We start from the raw sequence: 18,181 nt of genomic DNA on the forward strand, positions 1-18,181 counted from the left end.
CAAACAGGTACAATTTTAAAACAGCTTCATCTCAAATCAATATCTCTTATCGCCATAATTATTTATGCACATGATCCCTTACATAACATTTGACCAATTAGTTGCGTTGGCATCAAATTAATATAGCCATCAAGGCATTGCTACAGTAACACATCAAAACCTTCAAATTCATTCACTCGGCATGACTCTGAAGAAACTAAGGAGCCCAGGTTCACAACGATTTAATCGTATATTTTTATACATTTTGTTCAATATTTTTTAACCTCTTGGTGGCACTGTGCCCATTTTTCCCAGGTACGTTTGGGGCATGATTCAGATGATATGTACCAAGTTTCTTCTCAATGCACCAAACCGTTGATGAAATACAATGTTTTTTCATGGCAAAAACAAAATGGCCATCAAGCACTATGGCTGACCCAGGAACACTGGGAATGACAAACTAGTCGTCCTGTGCTTCCGTGCTAACAAATTTTCCTGCCTTCAGAGCATTTCAGGCTTGAAGTGCCACCTCCATGTTTTGTTTAATTGTGATTATTTTGATTAATTAAGCAGCTAAAATGTAATCGATTCAATTGAACATTAATCGATTGACAGTCAAATAATGCTTATGTCTTAAATCAACACTATGACATAATCCAAAGGCATATAGGAACAGTACTTGATTCAATAGCCTTTCAGCAGAGTTGTGTACTTAGATCTTCATCCCGGCCCGTTTGACATGTTTGATGGTTAGTTCTTTGAAACCTCTTACGACTGAAGATCTTTCCGGATGCAACAGCAAACATTTGGGAAACATTTGAATGTGTAATTATTTATCTTTTCTGTTTTCACTGTTTGCTTCACGTCAGTACTGCTCGTATTGAAAGATTAATTTGATCCAAGTACCATATTAAAGGTTAATTAAACAACAGACTATGTTAGTCAGGTACACTTTAATATAATGGGTATGTCTGAAAAATTTAATTTGATATGTATTTAGCATAAAATGATTAATCGTGGATGGGTGTGCAAATATATTTTTTGGTCTCGTTTCAGTTCAAGTTGTTTTTTAAAATGTAAACGTTAAAATAAAAGGATGAATGCAATGCATGTTCAGAGACGTCTTGTATTGGCTTAGATTTACAAAGTAGGCTTTTTTACAGTCTAAATTCACTTCAGTTTTTCAGTTTTGAGCTTCTGAGTTTCCTTCACGGTATTTATTGAGTGCATTGCATGGAGGTTTGATGGTAATTTGGTAACATTAAAGGAGTGGTTGATTATGATTTCACTTTTTTAACTTTAGTAAGTGTGTAATGTTGTTGTTTGAGCATAAAAAACATCTGCAAAGTTACAATGCTCAAAGTTCAAAGCAAAGGGAGATATTTGCTTTTAAAGAAATTGCTTTTTAAGGGCTACAACAAATGACTGGTAGGGACTACACGACATTCCTCCAGGGTTGAACATAAAAGACTAAAAGTTTTTGAAATTTTCAGTGCATGCCCATGTGAGTGCAAGCTCTTGAAGCTCCGCCCCGTGCCACAAGAAGCAGCTCATTTGCATTTAAAGGAACAGACACAGAACTGTGTGTTTTTGCTCACCCTCAAAAAGTGACAACTTTAACATGCTATATAAAAATATCTGTGGGGTATTTTGAGCTAAAACTTCACATACACACTCTGGGGACATCAGATACTTATTTTACATCTTGTGAAAAGGGCATTATACCTCCCCTTTAATCCTGTTCCTTCGCTTCAACACACCTGTCTTAAAATATCAAATGTTTCTGAATATTTAGCTGGTTATCTGGTTCAAGTGTGTTTGATTAGGTTTGGAACTGAACTTTGCAGGAAGGAAGATCTCCAGGAACAGGATTAGTTATTGCATTAGGTATCATGTACTAAAAATTTAAACAAAAATTTAGGGTTATTTGCAATATTTATCCATCAAGGTTAATGTTAATTTATCAATATACTATTTGTTCAGGAAGTTTAAAATGAGAAGGTAAAATTTTACAGCAAGTCACTTTAGTTAATGCATTTAACTAACAAGGAACAATACATTTGTTACAGTATTCATTATTATTTTTTTCATGTTCAGTTTTCTTTTTCCTAATTACTTTTTTTGGGGGGAAAAATCCAGTATACTGTTTTATTGCAATTTTATTTTGCTTTATTATAGTCATCATTCATTGCATAAGAAGGAAATGTTAAGAATCACATTTTGCATTGCTAAAAAAGAAACAAAATGTTCAAAAAGCCCAGAAAATGCCCTGAGAGATAATAGTTATAGAACAAAAAGCTGAATGTAGCAATCTTTCACCAAATTATTTTGCAATTTCCTGGAATCACAATTAAACTGAACAAGATCTTTTATCCAATGCTATTCTGGTTTTCACACTCAGTTGGAGTACATTTGCAGGTGTCTATGAAGACGTAGTCATGAAGGATCTCGCTGTTATCGGAACACTTCAGCTTCACTTTTTTAATGTGGGTTTTCGTCTCACGGCAGCAAGAACAGCTGTGCTTCATGATGTTCGCTTCCATTGAATACCTATGCAGGTTTACAAGAAAACAGTCAGATTATTATTAAAAAAGATTATCCTAATCTATTTGCAAGGCTTGGATAATCTAAACATATTTAATGTTTGGAGACAATCAAGCAGCAAAATGTTTGGCCTAATACTGCTCTAAGTTTACACTTGGAATTAACATGCATTCAGTATGATTGTGTAAGTGTGAACTATATTTCACAGGTCAATGATCAATTAGATGTGCATGTGCTCTCACATTGAAACGGTGTCACAGTTGCCACTGCAGGACGTCACTTCTATGGGTTGGATAGACTTGCAGTCATTTACAGTAACGTTTTTGGTGTCCTTCTTCACAACACAGTTCTTGTGTTCACCTGATATATTAGAGGTAATAGGAGATCATTTGATTATTACATATTTTAATCAGTTAAACTGGACCTTATTCATGAAAAGCAGAACAAATGTCTGTGTGAATCATTCATGAATTTATCTTAAAATGCTGCGTACCCATAACCCACTGCCCAGACTATCAGCTATTATTGTATTCAGCTGTTGCTTGTTCTGCCTATATAAACCTGGTTAATTCAGTCACTCTTCATTTCTGAGCCTTGTTCCCTGAATCGTTGTTATTTCTGTTCCCTGGATATACTTGGTTTTGCCTTAGCCCTGGACATTGTCTTTGTTTGGACTGCTCAGCTGTGTTTCGACCTTTGCCTGGCCTTTGTGTATGTCTGTGGATATACACAAGTCCCACCCACCCAAAAAAAACCACAAGCCCCACCCCAAAAAAACACAAGTCCAACCCAAAAAAACACAAGTCCCACCCAAGTCCCACCCCAAAAAAACACAAGTCCCACCCCTAAAAAACACAAGTCCCACCCAACACAAGTCCCACCCACCCAAAAAAAAACACAAGTTCCCTGTGGAACGCTTGAGTCTCGGAGCAGTTATGTTACAGTTATACTGAATGTGAACGTTTACAATAAACACTAGTTCTGCTTGTTTCATGGATATGGACCATCAGGATATTTTGAACAAGGAAACAATTTCTTACATATCTGGCAACATCCATCTGCATCGAGTTGCATTGTTCCCTGTGAAGACAAATAGAGCCTTGTTTAAACATCAACGTGTCACGCTCCTAGTTAAAGTAATGGGTCACTCAGAAATGTAAACATTGTGTGGCTTCAAACCTGTATGACTTTTTTTCATTCTGCAAATATTTTGCAAATGTGTTTGTCTATACAAAGTCAATGGGGCCCAAAACTTCAAAATATATTTTTGTGTTCCACAGATGAAAAAGTCATACAGGTTTGGAGTGACATTAAAGGTGAGTGGATGATGACATAAGTTTAATTTTCGAGTGAACTAATTAACTCTTTTTGAGGTAAATGATTTATAGCATTTAAAAATTTCATACTTTAGCTTTAAAGGGTTAGTTCACCCAAAAATGAAAATTCTGTCATTTACTCACCCTCATGAATCATGTCGTTCCAAAACCTGTTTTTAATGAAATCTGAGAAATTCCTGTCCCTCCATTGACAGATACACAACACTACCACTTAACAGTGGTAGTTCAAATTTAAAATTTAACATGTAAAAATTTGTATTCACATATAAACATTCATCAGCGCACACATCAGTTGTGGTAAACAGAAACTCGAGCATGTTCGCTTGACTTGTGAGAACCAATGAGGTTCATTCTCGTTTTACGCATCACGTTTGAGCTTCCTCAAGAACCAATGAGGTTCATTCTTGCGCTTCTGGCAGTACGGTTGAGCTTCTGTTTATGTTCGCTGATCAGTATTTATATGTGGATAAAGGTCTAAATTAAATCTAAACCACCCAATTCATATGGATTAGTTTTATAATATCTCTTTATGAACTTTTCGAAGCATCAAAGTGGTAGTTGTGTAGCTGTCAATAGAGGGACAGAAAGCTCTCTCAGATTTCATTTAAAATAACTTCATTTGTGTTTTGAAGATGAACGAAAGTCTTGCGGGTTTAGAACGACATGAGGGTGAGTAAACAATGACAATTTTTTTTCATTTTTATGTGAACTATCCCTTAAGTGTTAGCAGGTAGCAACAGCCACACAAAATACAACAAATGCATCAAATTCTGCTTAAGATATTGAACCCACGGGCACACAGTCATCTTGATCGATGTCAGGGCAGCTTGTCATGGTCTTCTCTATCATGAACGTGCCATTGACTTGAAGACATGTCACACTTTCACATTTGTAGCTGATGCTGTCTCCATCCTACAAAAAAAAAATTAAATTAAAAGATAGGCTACATGAGGATCAAAGAATAGAGCAGATAATTTGCCTGGTGAACTGAAAGTGTAAAGGAAAGTTTGATAATATATACCTTGAGAATATGAGTGGTGTTGTCTGGCGCAGTATAAATACAGGAATTTTGAACGCATGTTCCACAGCACTCTCCTTCTTGTTCCACCAGCTCATAGCCCTTGGAGTACAAAAACACTTTAATAATTCATATATTCTTCTTATTAAGAAGTTTCAAATCAATTGTTTGATAAAATGATGGTTCACAGGCCAAACTTTAAATGATTACCTCAGGGCAATGTGGACAGATTTTAGAAACACAGTACACAGACTGTGGTCGAGTCTTTGGGTTATTATCCATTTCACAGGAACATTCAACACAAGGCTCAGGGGTGATTTTAGCCCCAGGCTAGAAAAAAAAAAAAATTCAGTGTCAGAAAAGTGGAAAATATTATCACTATTTCCTTTTGCTTTATTTTAAATACCAAGATACTTTAAATTTACTTTATTAATGTGAACTCATGAACTCACCTGGTACTCAGTGTTATTGTACACACAGACGTCTTTGGGCACTGAAAATCGGAAAAATCAATTTTAAAACTCATTAAATCAGTTCAATAATAATGTACGCTAATTTCATTGTTTTATGAAAAATAAAAAAAGGGTCATTCCTGTTATGCAGTACATTTCCATGTCTTCATGTGTATTGATAAAATATTAATCTCACCATTTGTAGGAATAGAAATCATATTATTTAGCATTATAAGTTAAGTGAACAATTACATAAGTAATTACATAATAATTAATTAAGTAATCCGTTTTTGTATGACAGCAAAATGAGTAATTATGTTTAAGATTTTAAACCACAGAGACTTACCACAGGGTGGACAGCAACTGCCTTCAGTTTTATTTGCTGCTAACTCAAATCCAACATCACATTTTTTCTGAAGACACAGCTCGAGATCACACACTAAATGGGTTGAGATGAAATGGGGAGTCCTTTTAAATGATGTTTGCATGCATTTATGTACGGATAGTTCAAATGTAGACTGTGTGTGCTATCAGCAGGATGTATTTTTAGTGAATTATTTTTAGTAAGTCATTCAAATTCATCATCTAGGTTGTAATGATGCACCATCAAATACGTTTAATCTTGACTCACCACAGGTTGGGCAGCAGTTTTCAGTGATTAATTTTTGTTCTGATCCACAGGGCTTTTGAATCGGACAGCTGACAGGCACAGTTTTAACACCAAAGGTCTCATTGGAGCATGTGTATTCAGAACAGCCCATGGTCCATGTATCCCCAGGCTACAGAAGGAAAAGCAAGTAGATGATGGTTAGGGATCGTGGTGATTTTGCAAGGCAAATGCATAGTGAAATGCTTTGGACACCATTGACTTTCTTGAATATTTTTCAAAATATCTCGTTTTGTTTAGACATACCATTCTAGGTAATCCATCAGGGCCGATACAATCTACATGGAGGGAATCAAAACCAAATCAATGAAAATAAGACACGAAGAAGGTGCATTCATCTATAAAACAGGGAAAGTAAATGAAGCAGCATGTCTTACCGCAGTAAGCTGTACATTTATCTATCGTTGAGCTAACTTGATATGTGTTATCAGGACAGAAACAGCCTTCCATAAATGTTTGAAGACACTCCACGCTGTGACATTCTTTCTCCACAAACAAATCATTGTACCTAGTGGTGAGTTAATAGAAGCACATCAGACATGAAGTATTATGATTCCAGCACTTGTTAAGGAATGCTGTTTTGTGGATATCCAGTATTGTAGAGTGAGATTACCTTGTGCTGCAGGTTTTTTCAACTTTAGGCCCACAACCTTTGTAGACTTTGTGACTGGGGCACTTGTAGTCTGTTTTAGAAAACAATGACAATCAAGTTTCAGACTCTTCTCAAGTACAACATGCAGAAGATAACCAGCTTTAAACTACAATAAAAATGTAGTCAAATGGTTAGGTTCATTCTACTTACCACACATTTTTTGGAGTTTATCTGATGTTCTCCAGTCCACACAGATACCCTCCTTGCCACATAGCTGGGCATACGCTTCCAGACTGGTACAACCAGTAGAGTTCTTTCCCATGTGGCACACATCGTATTTGCATGCCTCATAATAACTTTCATAAGGAACGACCCCATGGCATTTCACAAATATACTGTGGAGAAACAAATACAAAACTTTCGATTTCAGGCATCTGAAAGGGATAGTTTACCCAAAAATGAAGATTCTGCCATCTTTTACTCACCGTGATGTTGTTCCAAACTTGTATGACTTTCTTTATTCTATTTTTCCACAGAATACAGAAAGTCAAAACACATTTGGAACAACCTGAGGGTGAGACAATTTAAAAAAATAAATGTGATGGCGTAGACATTTAAAAGGGAAAACACTTTGTACTAATCAGTGTTACTAAATTATTAAACTTTGTGGCTTTTCCTTACTTGCTCTTGATGAGTTCACAAATCTCAGGGGTGCAGGAGGGTGGAGTTGTAGGTGGAATTATAATTGGAGGGGATTTGCATCCTGGTGGGACCATCCAAAGCTGTGCCATGTCCACACACGATTGATCGATTTGTCCATCAGGACGTCTGCAGTCATTTGCACGGTTGTTGTCGCAAACCCCTGAAATTTTTACATTACATTGAATCTGAATTTATAGTTTTATAGTTAGAGTAAGTAGAGAGTAAGTAATGGAATTATTCAAAATAAATACATTTAAAATGAATTTGTTAAAGTTAATTTACAGTTATTGAAAATCTAATTTATTTGTTGCACTGGTAAACATGACATGAAACTGACACATATTGTACTTTGTACACATCTCACAGACAGAAAACAAATTTAAGTTGTATTTGTAGCGAGTGAGACATGAGATCTCTGATCTGTACTCACCGCACTGTCCCTCTGTATTGCCATTGAAATAGGAGAATGGGAGACTGATCTCAAAGCCTTGATGATTGACCAAAATCTCAACTTTGATTTCAGTGATGTTCACAACTACTGCCATGCCGGAGGTGGTAATGAAGAATTGGTCATTCGTGTAAGTTAGTTGTTTCACTTCATCATTAACATAGACCTGTGTGAAACAAAGTCTTTCTGAGTAATGATGAAAATTGTTCTCTAGAGTATGGTGTTATTTTGCAATGTGTCATGATTTGACGTGAAATTTTGAGTACTTTTGTGTTCATTTTGAATTTTTGCTTGTTTTTCTGGAGCCTGTGAATGTTTTGCTGTAGTTCTAAGACTTACCTGGACCTCTTTAGTGTTGCTTGTCAGCTTGATTTTATAGGATTTGTAGTTCACAATCACATACTCTGGGCAGGCGAGATTATTTTTGACATCACAATAATAGTTTTTAACATGGACACTGATATTGTATTTCGGGATGATTTCTTGGAACAAAACATATGTACAGTTTCCTTGGAAAGCATAGTATGTTCCATCAAAAGTTTTGTAATGTGGGTCACCCCAGCCACTGCATTTACCTGTCAAAACCAAGTTACACCATATGTAAACATAAGGCAATGGCAGGACAATTGTTTATTTATTTTTTAATATTAATGAAATTTACTTAATATAAAATTTGATATTAATTAATTGTCCATGATCAAGACTTAAACTTACATTCACACTCATACTTGGAGCAGCATCCATTGTTATAAGGCACCTTCTTAGCTTTAATTCCATTAGTACATTTGGGCATGACATTATCAGATTGGCCACACTTTAGAGGTATTGATGAGACACTGCCATTTTTGCACGTTTTGTTTTTGCAGTCTTCAATCCAGGATTCCATATGCTGAAGGACACAATCAAATTGATGAACAGAGATTAATTTAGAAAAATTATAGTTAATTTCAGGTATTCTTTCTTTTGCTTACCAATTAATACTCCAGTCATCTAACAGAATTATACAATTAATTTTTGTGTTGTTTACAACAGATATTATCATGTCAAATAATCATTACAGGCTATTATGTTATTGTTTGTCTTGAGAAAATACATACAGAAATCTTGTAGAAATTGTACATGTGTTACTGGATTAGTGTACTTCTACTAAACTCCTTTTTATATTACCTTTCTGCTAATATTTTTACAGTCTGGTGAAGGTGGAGTTGGAGGTGGAAGGGTTGGGCATGGCTTAGACGTTTTCTCAATACCACAAGAGGAGTTGCAGTAGGCAATGAAGCACCAACCTGCTTTATCCGTTTGATTATAGATTATTGTCCCTATAATTATAATTAAAGGACGTGCGAGGGAGGAAAACAATATGAGATATTTTTTACATAAGTGGAACCTAAATGTAATGTAAGGAATAAACAAACTGTAAATTAAAAAAATTTGAATAATTACTGTTAAAGCAGCACTTACCTGGTGAGATTTCTGATTTTAAATATGTGCAGTTACATTGATGTGCTGTGATAGGACTACTGGTTTTGTGAGTTGGCCCAGTATGTATAGAGAAAGTACTTGTAGATATTTTTGTTGATGTAGATTTTGTTGAGCCAGTAGTTGATTTGGTAGAAGTGGATGTGATTGTGGATGTCTTTGTTGATGTAGGTGTTGTTGTAACAGTTGTAGGTGTTGTTTCTGTTGATGTAGGTGTTGTTGTAACAGTTGTAGGTGTTGTTTTTGTTGATGTAGGTGTTGTTGTAACAGTTGTAGGTGTTGTTTCTGTTGATGTAGGTGTTGTTGTAACAGTTGTAGGTGTTGTTTCTGTTGATGTAGGTGTAGGTGTTATTGTAACGGTTGTAGGTGTTGTTTCTGTTGATGTTATTGTAACGGTTGTAGGTGTTGTTTCTGTTGATGTAGGTGTTGTTGTAACAGTTGTAGGTGATGTTTCTGTTGATGTAGGTGTTATTGTAACGGTTGTAGGTGTTGTTTCTGTTGATGTAGATGTTATTGTAACGGTTGTAGGTGTTGTTTCTGTTGATGTAGGTGTTGTTGTAACAGTTGTAGGTGTTGTTTCTGTTGATGTAGGTGTTATTGTAATGGTTGTAGGTGTTGTTTCTGTTGATGTAGGTGTTATTGTAACGGTTGTAGGTGTTGTTTCTGTTGATGTAGGTGTTATTGTAACGGTTGTAGGTGTTGTTTCTGTTGATGTAGATGTTACTGTAACAGTTGTAGGTGTTGTTTCTGTTGATGTAGGTGTTGTTGTAACAGTTGTAGGTGATGTTTCTGTTGATGTAGGTGTTATTGTAACGGTTGTAGGTGTTGTTTCTGTTGATGTAGATGTTATTGTAACGGTTGTAGGTGATGTTTCTGTTGATGTAGGTGTTATTGTAACGGTTGTAGGTGTTGTTTCTGTTGATGTAGATGTTATTGTAACAGTTGTAGGTGTTGTTTCTGTTGATGTAGGTGTTGTTGTAACAGTTGTAGGTGATGTTTCTGTTGATGTAGGTGTTATTGTAACGGTTGTAGGTGTTGTTTCTGTTGATGTAGATGTTATTGTAACGGTTGTAGGTGTTGTTTCTGTTGATGTAGGTGTTGTTGTAACAGTTGTAGGTGATGTTTCTGTTGATGTAGGTGTTATTGTAACGGTTGTAGGTGTTGTTTCTGTTGATGTAGATGTTATTGTAACAGTTGTAGGTGTTGTTTCTGTTGATGTAGGTGTTGTTGTAACAGTTGTAGGTGATGTTTCTGTTGATGTAGGTGTTATTGTAACGGTTGTAGGTGTTGTTTCTGTTGATGTAGATGTTATTGTAACAGTTGTAGGTGTTGTTTCTGTTGATGTTGTTGTAACAGTTGTAGGTGATGTTTCTGTTGATGTAGGTGTTATTGTAACGGTTGTAGGTGTTGTTTCTGTTGATGTAGATGTTGTTGTAACAGTTGTAGGTGATGTTTCTGTTGATGTAGATGTTATTGTAACAGTTGTAGGTGTTGTTTCTGTTGATGTAGGTGTTGTTGTAACAGTTGTAGGTGATGTTTCTGTTGATGTAGGTGTTGTTGTAACAGTTGTAGGTGATGTTTCTGTTGATGTAGGTGTTGTTACTGTAACCGTTGTAGGTGTTGTTTCTGTTGATGTAGGTGTAGGTGTTGTCGTAACAGTTGTAGTTGTTGTTTCTGTTGATGTAGGTGTTGTAACAGTTGTAGGTGTTGTTTCTGTTGATGTAGGTGTTGTTACTGTAACAGTTGTAGGTGTTATTGTAACGGTTGTAGGTGTTGTTTCTGTTGATGTAGATGTAGATGTTGTTGTAACAGTTGTAGGTGATGTTTCTGTTGATGTAGATGTTATTGTAACAGTTGTAGGTGTTGTTTCTGTTGATGTAGGTGTTGTTGTAACAGTTGTAGGTGTTGTTTCTGTTGATGTAGGTGTTGTTGTAACAGTTGTAGGTGATGTTTCTGTTGATGTAGGTGTTGTTACTGTAACCGTTGTAGGTGTTGTTTCTGTTGATGTAGGTGTTGTAACAGTTGTAGTTGTTGTTTCTGTTGATGTAGGTGTTGTAACAGTTGTAGGTGTTGTTTCTGTTGATGTAGGTGTTGTTACTGTAACAGTTGTAGGTGTTGTTTCTGTTGATGTAGGTGTTGTCGTAACAGTTGTAGTTGTTGTTTCTGTTGACGTAGGTGTTGTTACGGTAGTTGGTGAGGTAGTAGTGGATGTGACTGTGGACGTCTCGGTTGATGTGGTCGTTGTAGAGGAAATACAATTGCCTTCACCTTCACAACATTTTACACGGATTTCATAATTATAACATAGTGGTGGCATGCCATCTGCGTTGTCTTCATTTGAACATGAAAATCCAAATGATGTATTACAATACACTAGTTGACCCAAATCGTCCAGGGACTTTTTTGGATAATTTACTGCCCTACATTCAATCTCTCTAGGGCTTTGACAGGTAATCTTTTCTGAATTCCACAATGCATTGATTGATTCAGTTTCGAATCCTTCGGGTTCTGTACTGGGTGTGTTGCTATCAATCCAATCTGACCATTTGCAACTATCATAACATGTAGTTGTTGTTACTGTTGATGTAGGGGTTATTGTAACAGTTGTAGGTGTTGTTTCTGTTGATGTAGGTGTTGTTACTGTAACAGTTGTAGGTGTTGTTTCTGTTGATGTAGGTGTTGTCGTAACAGTTGTAGTTGTTGTTTCTGTTGATGTAGGTGTTGTTACTGTAACAGTTGTAGGTGTTGTTTCTGTTGATGTAGGTGTTGTCGTAACAGTTGTAGTTGTTGTTTCTGTTGATGTAGGTGTTGTAACAGTTGTAGGTGTTGTTTCTGTTGATGTAGGTGTTGTTACGGTAGTTGGTGAGGTAGTAGTGGATGTGACTGTGGACGTCTCGGTTGATGTGGTCGTTGTAGAGGAAATACAATTGCCTTCACCTTCACAACATTTTACACGGATTTCATAATTATAACATAGTGGTGGCATGCCATCTGCGTTGTCTTCATTTGAACATGAAAGTCCAAATGATGTATTACAATACACTAGTTGACCCAAATCGTCCAGGGACTTTTTTGGATAATTTACTGCCCTACATTCAATCTCTCTAGGGCTTTGACAGGTAATCTTTTCTGAATTCCACAATGCATTGATTGATTCAGTTTCGAATCCTTCGGGTTCTGTACTGGGTGTGTTGCTATCAATCCAATCTGACCATTTGCAACTATCATAACATGTAGTTGTTGTTACTGTTGATGTAGGGGTTATCGTAACAGTTGTAGGTGTTGTTTCTGTTGATGTAGGTGTTGTTACTGTAACAGTTGTAGGTGTTGTTTCTGTTGATGTAGGTGTTGTCGTAACAGTTGTAGTTGTTGTTTCTGTTGTTGTAGGTGTTGTAACAGTTGTAGGTGTTGTTTCTGTTGATGTAGGTGTTGTTACTGTAACAGTTGTAGGTGTTGTTTCTGTTGATGTAGGTGTTGTCGTAACAGTTGTAGTTGTTGTTTCTGTTGATGTAGGTGTTGTAACAGTTGTAGGTGTTGTTTCTGTTGATGTAGGTGTTGTTACTGTAACAGTTGTAGGTGTTGTTTCTGTTGATGTAGGTGTTGTCGTAACAGTTGTAGTTGTTGTTTCTGTTGATGTAGGTGTTGTCGTAACAGTTGTAGTTGTTGTTTCTGTTGATGTAGGTGTTGTAACAGTTGTAGGTGTTGTTTCTGTTGATGTAGGTGTTGTTACTGTAACAGTTGTAACTGTTGTTTCTGTTGATGTAGGTGTTGTCGTAACAGTTGTAGTTGTTTCTGTTGATGTAGGTGTTGTAACAGTTGTAGGTGTTGTTTCTGTTGATGTAGGTGTTGTCGTAACAGTTGTAGTTGTTGTTTCTGTTGACGTAGGTGTTGTTACGGTAGTTGGTGAGGTAGTAGTGGATGTGACTGTGGACGTCTCGGTTGATGTGGTTGTTGTAGAGGAAATACAATTGCCTTCACCTTCACAACATTTTACACGGATTTCATAATTATAACATAGTGGTGGCATGCCATCTGCGTTGTCTTCATTTGAACATGAAAGTCCAACTGATGTATTACAATACACTAGTTGACCCAAATCGTCCAGGGACTTTTTTGGATAATTTACTGCCCTACATTCAATCTCTCTAGGGCTTTGACAGGTAATCTTTTCTGAATTCCACAATGCATTGATTGATTCAGTTTCGAATCCTTCGGGTTCTGTACTGGGTGTGTTGCTATCAATCCAATCTGACCATTTGCAACTATCATAACATGTAGTTGTTGTTACTGTTGATGTAGGGGTTATTGTAACAGTTGTAGGTGTTGTTTCTGTTGATGTAGGTGTTGTCGTAACAGTTGTAGTTGTTGTTTCTGTTGATGTAGGTGTTGTAACAGTTGTAGGTGTTGTTTCTGTTGATGTAGGTGTTGTTACTGTAACAGTTGTAGGTGTTGTTTCTGTTGATGTAGGTGTTGTCGTAACAGTTGTAGTTGTTGTTTCTGTTGACGTAGGTGTTGTTACGGTAGTTGGTGAGGTAGTAGTGGATGTGACTGTGGACGTCTCGGTTGATGTGGTCGTTGTAGAGGAAATACAATTGCCTTCACCTTCACAACATTTTACACGGATTTCATAATTATAACATAGTGGTGGCATGCCAACTGCGTTGTCTTCATTTGAACATGAAAGTCCAAATGATGTATTACAATACACTTGTTGACCCAAATCGTCCAGGGACTTTTTTGGATAATTTACTGCCCTACATTCAATCTCTCTAGGGCTTTGACAGGTAATCTTTTCTGAATTCCACAATGCATTGATTGATTCAGTTTCGAATCCTTCGGGTTCTGTACTGGGTGTGTTGCTATCAATCCAATCTGACCATTTGCAACTATAATAACATGTAGTTGTTGTTACTGTTGATGTAGGGGTTATTGTAACAGTTGTAGGTGTTGTTTCTGTTGATGTAGGTGTTGTTACTGTAACAGTTGTAGGTGTTGTTTCTGTTGATGTAGGTGTTGTCGTAACAGTTGTAGTTGTTGTTTCTGTTGATGTAGGTGTTGTAACAGTTGTAGGTGTTGTTTCTGTTGATGTAGGTGTTGTTACTGTAACAGTTGTAGGTGTTGTTTCTGTTGATGTAGGTGTTGTCGTAACAGTTGTAGTTGTTGTTTCTGTTGACGTAGGTGTTGTTACGGTAGTTGGTGAGGTAGTAGTGGATGTGACTGTGGACGTCTCGGTTGATGTGGTCGTTGTAGAGGAAATACAATTGCCTTCACCTTCACAACATTTTACACGGATTTCATAATTATAACATAGTGGTGGCATGCCATCTGCGTTGTCTTCATTTGAACATGAAAGTCCAAATGATGTATTACAATACACTAGTTGACCCAAATCGTCCAGGGACTTTTTTGGATAATTTACTGCCCTACATTCAATCTCTCTAGGGCTTTGACAGGTAATCTTTTCTGAATTCCACAATGCATTGATTGATTCAGTTTCGAATCCTTCGGGTTCTGTACTGGGTGTGTTGCTATCAATCCAATCTGACCATTTGCAACTATAATAACATGTAGTTGTTGTTACTGTTGATGTAGGAGTTATTGTAACAGTTGTAGGTGTTGTTTCTGTTGATGTAGGTGTTGGTACTGTAACAGTTGTAGGTGTTGTTTCTGTTGATGTAGGTGTTGTCGTAACAGTTGTAGTTGTTGTTTCTGTTGATGTAGGTGTTGTAACAGTTGTAGGTGTTGTTTCTGTTGATGTAGGTGTTGTTACTGTAACAGTTGTAGGTGTTGTTTCTGTTGATGTAGGTGTTGTCGTAACAGTTGTAGTTGTTGTTTCTGTTGACGTAGGTGTTGTTACGGTAGTTGGTGAGGTAGTAGTGGATGTGACTGTGGACGTCTCGGTTGATGTGGTCGTTGTAGAGGAAATACAATTGCCTTCACCTTCACAACATTTTACACGGATTTCATAATTATAACATAGTGGTGGCATGCCATCTGCGTTGTCTTCATTTGAACATGAAAATCCAAATGATGTATTACAATACACTAGTTGACCCAAATCGTCCAGGGACTTTTTTGGATAATTTACTGCCCTACATTCAATCTCTCTAGGGCTTTGACAGGTAATCTTTTCTGAATTCCACAATGCATTGATTGATTCAGTTTCGAATCCTTCGGGTTCTGTACTGGGTGTGTTGCTATCAATCCAATCTGACCATTTGCAACTATCATAACATGTAGTTGTTGTTACTGTTGATGTAGGGGTTGTTTCTGTTGATGTAGGTGTTGTTTCTGTTGATGTAGGTGTTGTTACTGTAACAGTTGTAGGTGTTGTTTCTGTTGATGTAGGTGTTGTCGTAACAGTTGTAGTTGTTGTTTCTGTTGATGTAGGTGTTGTAACAGTTGTAGGTGTTGTTTCTGTTGATGTAGGTGTTGTTACTGTAACAGTTGTAGGTGTTGTTTCTGTTGATGTAGGTGTTGTCGTAACAGTTGTAGTTGTTGTTTCTGTTGACGTAGGTGTTGTTACGGTAGTTGGTGAGGTAGTAGTGGATGTGACTGTGGACGTCTCGGTTGATGTGGTCGTTGTAGAGGAAATACAATTGCCTTCACCTTCACAACATTTTACACGGATTTCATAATTATAACATAGTGGTGGCATGCCATCTGCGTTGTCTTCATTTGAACATGAAAGTCCAAATGATGTATTACAATACACTAGTTGACCCAAATCGTCCAGGGACTTTTTTGGATAATTTACTGCCCTACATTCAATCTCTCTAGGGCTTTGACAGGTAATCTTTTCTGAATTCCACAATGCATTGACTGATTCAGTTTCGAATCCTTCAGGTTCTGTACTGGGTGTGTTGCTATCAATCCAATCTGACCATTTGCAACTATCATAACATGTAGTTGTTGTTACTGTTGATGTAGGGGTTGTTTCTGTTGATGTAGGTGTTGTTTCTGTTGATGTAGGTGTTGTTACTGTAACAGTTGTAGGTGTTGTTTCTGTTGATGTAGGTGTTGTCGTAACAGTTGTAGTTGTTGTTTCTGTTGATGTAGGTGTTGTAACAGTTGTAGGTGTTGTTTCTGTTGATGTAGGTGTTGTTACTGTAACAGTTGTAGGTGTTGTTTCTGTTGATGTAGGTGTTGTCGTAACAGTTGTAGTTGTTGTTTCTGTTGACGTAGGTGTTGTTACGGTAGTTGGTGAGGTAGTAGTGGATGTGACTGTGGACGTCTCGGTTGATGTGGTCGTTGTAGAGGAAATACAATTGCCTTCACCTTCACAACATTTTACACGGATTTCATAATTATAACATAGTGGTGGCATGCCATCTGCGTTGTCTTCATTTGAACATGAAAATCCAAATGATGTATTACAATACACTAGTTGACCCAAATCGTCCAGGGACTTTTTTGGATAATTTACTGCCCTACATTCAATCTCTCTAGGGCTTTGACAGGTAATCTTTTCTGAATTCCACAATGCATTGATTGATTCAGTTTCGAATCCTTCGGGTTCTGTACTGGGTGTGTTGCTATCAATCCAATCTGACCATTTGCAACTATAATAACATGTAGTTGTTGTTACTGTTGATGTAGGGGTTATTGTAACAGTTGTAGGTGTTGTTTCTGTTGATGTAGGTGTTGTTACTGTAACAGTTGTAGGTGTTGTTTCTGTTGATGTAGGTGTTGTCGTAACAGTTGTAGTTGTTGTTTCTGTTGATGTAGGTGTTGTAACAGTTGTAGGTGTTGTTTCTGTTGATGTAGGTGTTGTAACAGTTGTAGGTGTTGTTTCTGTTGATGTAGGTGTTGTTACTGTAACAGTTGTAGGTGTTGTTTCTGTTGATGTAGGTGTTGTCGTAACAGTTGTAGTTGTTGTTTCTGTTGACGTAGGTGTTGTTACGGTAGTTGGTGAGGTAGTAGTGGATGTGACTGTGGACGTCTCGGTTGATGTGGTCGTTGTAGAGGAAATACAATTGCCTTCACCTTCACAACATTTTACACGGATTTCATAATTATAACATAGTGGTGGCATACCATCTGCGTTGTCTTCATTTGAACATGAAAGTCCAAATGATGTATTACAATACACTAGTTGACCCAAATCGTCCAGGGACTTTTTTGGATAATTTACTGCCCTACATTCAATCTCTCTAGGGCTTTGACAGGTAATCTTTTCTGAATTCCACAATGCATTGATTGATTCAGTTTCGAATCCTTCAGGTTCTGTACTGGGTGTGTTGCTATCAATCCAATCTGACCATTTGCAACTATCATAACATGTAGTTGTTGTTACTGTTGATGTAGGGGTTGTTTCTGTTGATGTAGGTGTTATTGTAACAGTTGTAGGTGTTGTTTCCGTTGATGTAGGTGTTGTTTCTGTTGATGTAGGTGTTGTTGTGACTATTGGTGATGTTACGGTAACTGTAGATGTTTTTGTTGATGTGGATGCTGTGCTTGTAGTTGACATAGTAGTTGTGGTCAAAGTTGTGGTTGTTTTGCTAGTTTCAGGTGTGAAAGTGAAAGGTGTTGTTGTTGAGCTTGGGGTTGTGGTTGTGGTTATGCAGTTGTCGTTAATAATTCTTACTATTTCCCCATTTGAATCACACAGAGCAGTTAAACATGCATCGTTCCCATCTGTGGTGTTGTAAATGACAGATCCAGGTGGAAATAACTTCCCATCATAGAAACATTCATTACATGTTTTAACACACTTCATGGTCTCCTCCCTGAGATATGGCCTCTCAGAAGGGCACTGAAGAAAACAACCTAAAAGTATAAATAAAAAAAGCAAAGCAGGAATAGACAAAATAAGATATGGGTATTATAAAAAAAAATTGAGACATGTTGGTACCTAATGTACGTAATAGTGTTAAAATACTGTCAAACTCATCTTATTCAGCATTATTAAGTTAAGTATATGTTTTTTTGGGACACTCATACCACATATTTTTTTAAAATGC

General features: G+C 37.0%; 1 protein-coding gene across 1 annotated transcript in view; it reads right to left on the reverse strand.

Moving 5' to 3' along the window:
* Positions 1-1,022: 1,022 nt before the first annotated feature.
* muc5.1 (mucin 5.1, oligomeric mucus/gel-forming) overlaps positions 1,023-18,181 on the reverse strand; it is a 33,976-nt gene continuing 16,817 nt past the window's right edge. Inside the window, exons 28-46 of the mRNA XM_084094312.1 lie at positions 9,201-17,987; positions 8,907-9,058; positions 8,454-8,628; positions 8,079-8,314; positions 7,722-7,905; positions 7,271-7,451; positions 6,800-6,984; positions 6,611-6,680; positions 6,375-6,505; positions 6,244-6,275; positions 5,962-6,109; positions 5,677-5,769; positions 5,331-5,371; positions 5,089-5,208; positions 4,882-4,980; positions 4,653-4,772; positions 3,564-3,603; positions 2,766-2,883; positions 1,023-2,529 (exon numbers count right to left, since the gene is read on the reverse strand). Of these exons, the coding sequence (XP_083950438.1) occupies positions 2,349-2,529; positions 2,766-2,883; positions 3,564-3,603; positions 4,653-4,772; positions 4,882-4,980; positions 5,089-5,208; positions 5,331-5,371; positions 5,677-5,769; positions 5,962-6,109; positions 6,244-6,275; positions 6,375-6,505; positions 6,611-6,680; positions 6,800-6,984; positions 7,271-7,451; positions 7,722-7,905; positions 8,079-8,314; positions 8,454-8,628; positions 8,907-9,058; positions 9,201-17,987 (11,093 nt within the window). The 3' untranslated portion in view covers positions 1,023-2,348. The remainder of the gene's footprint in view (positions 2,530-2,765; positions 2,884-3,563; positions 3,604-4,652; positions 4,773-4,881; positions 4,981-5,088; positions 5,209-5,330; positions 5,372-5,676; positions 5,770-5,961; positions 6,110-6,243; positions 6,276-6,374; positions 6,506-6,610; positions 6,681-6,799; positions 6,985-7,270; positions 7,452-7,721; positions 7,906-8,078; positions 8,315-8,453; positions 8,629-8,906; positions 9,059-9,200; positions 17,988-18,181) is intronic.

Source organism: Abramis brama, assembly GCF_963993115.1.
Source record: "Abramis brama genome assembly, chromosome: 20".
Lineage (NCBI taxonomy): Eukaryota > Metazoa > Chordata > Actinopteri > Cypriniformes > Leuciscidae > Abramis > Abramis brama.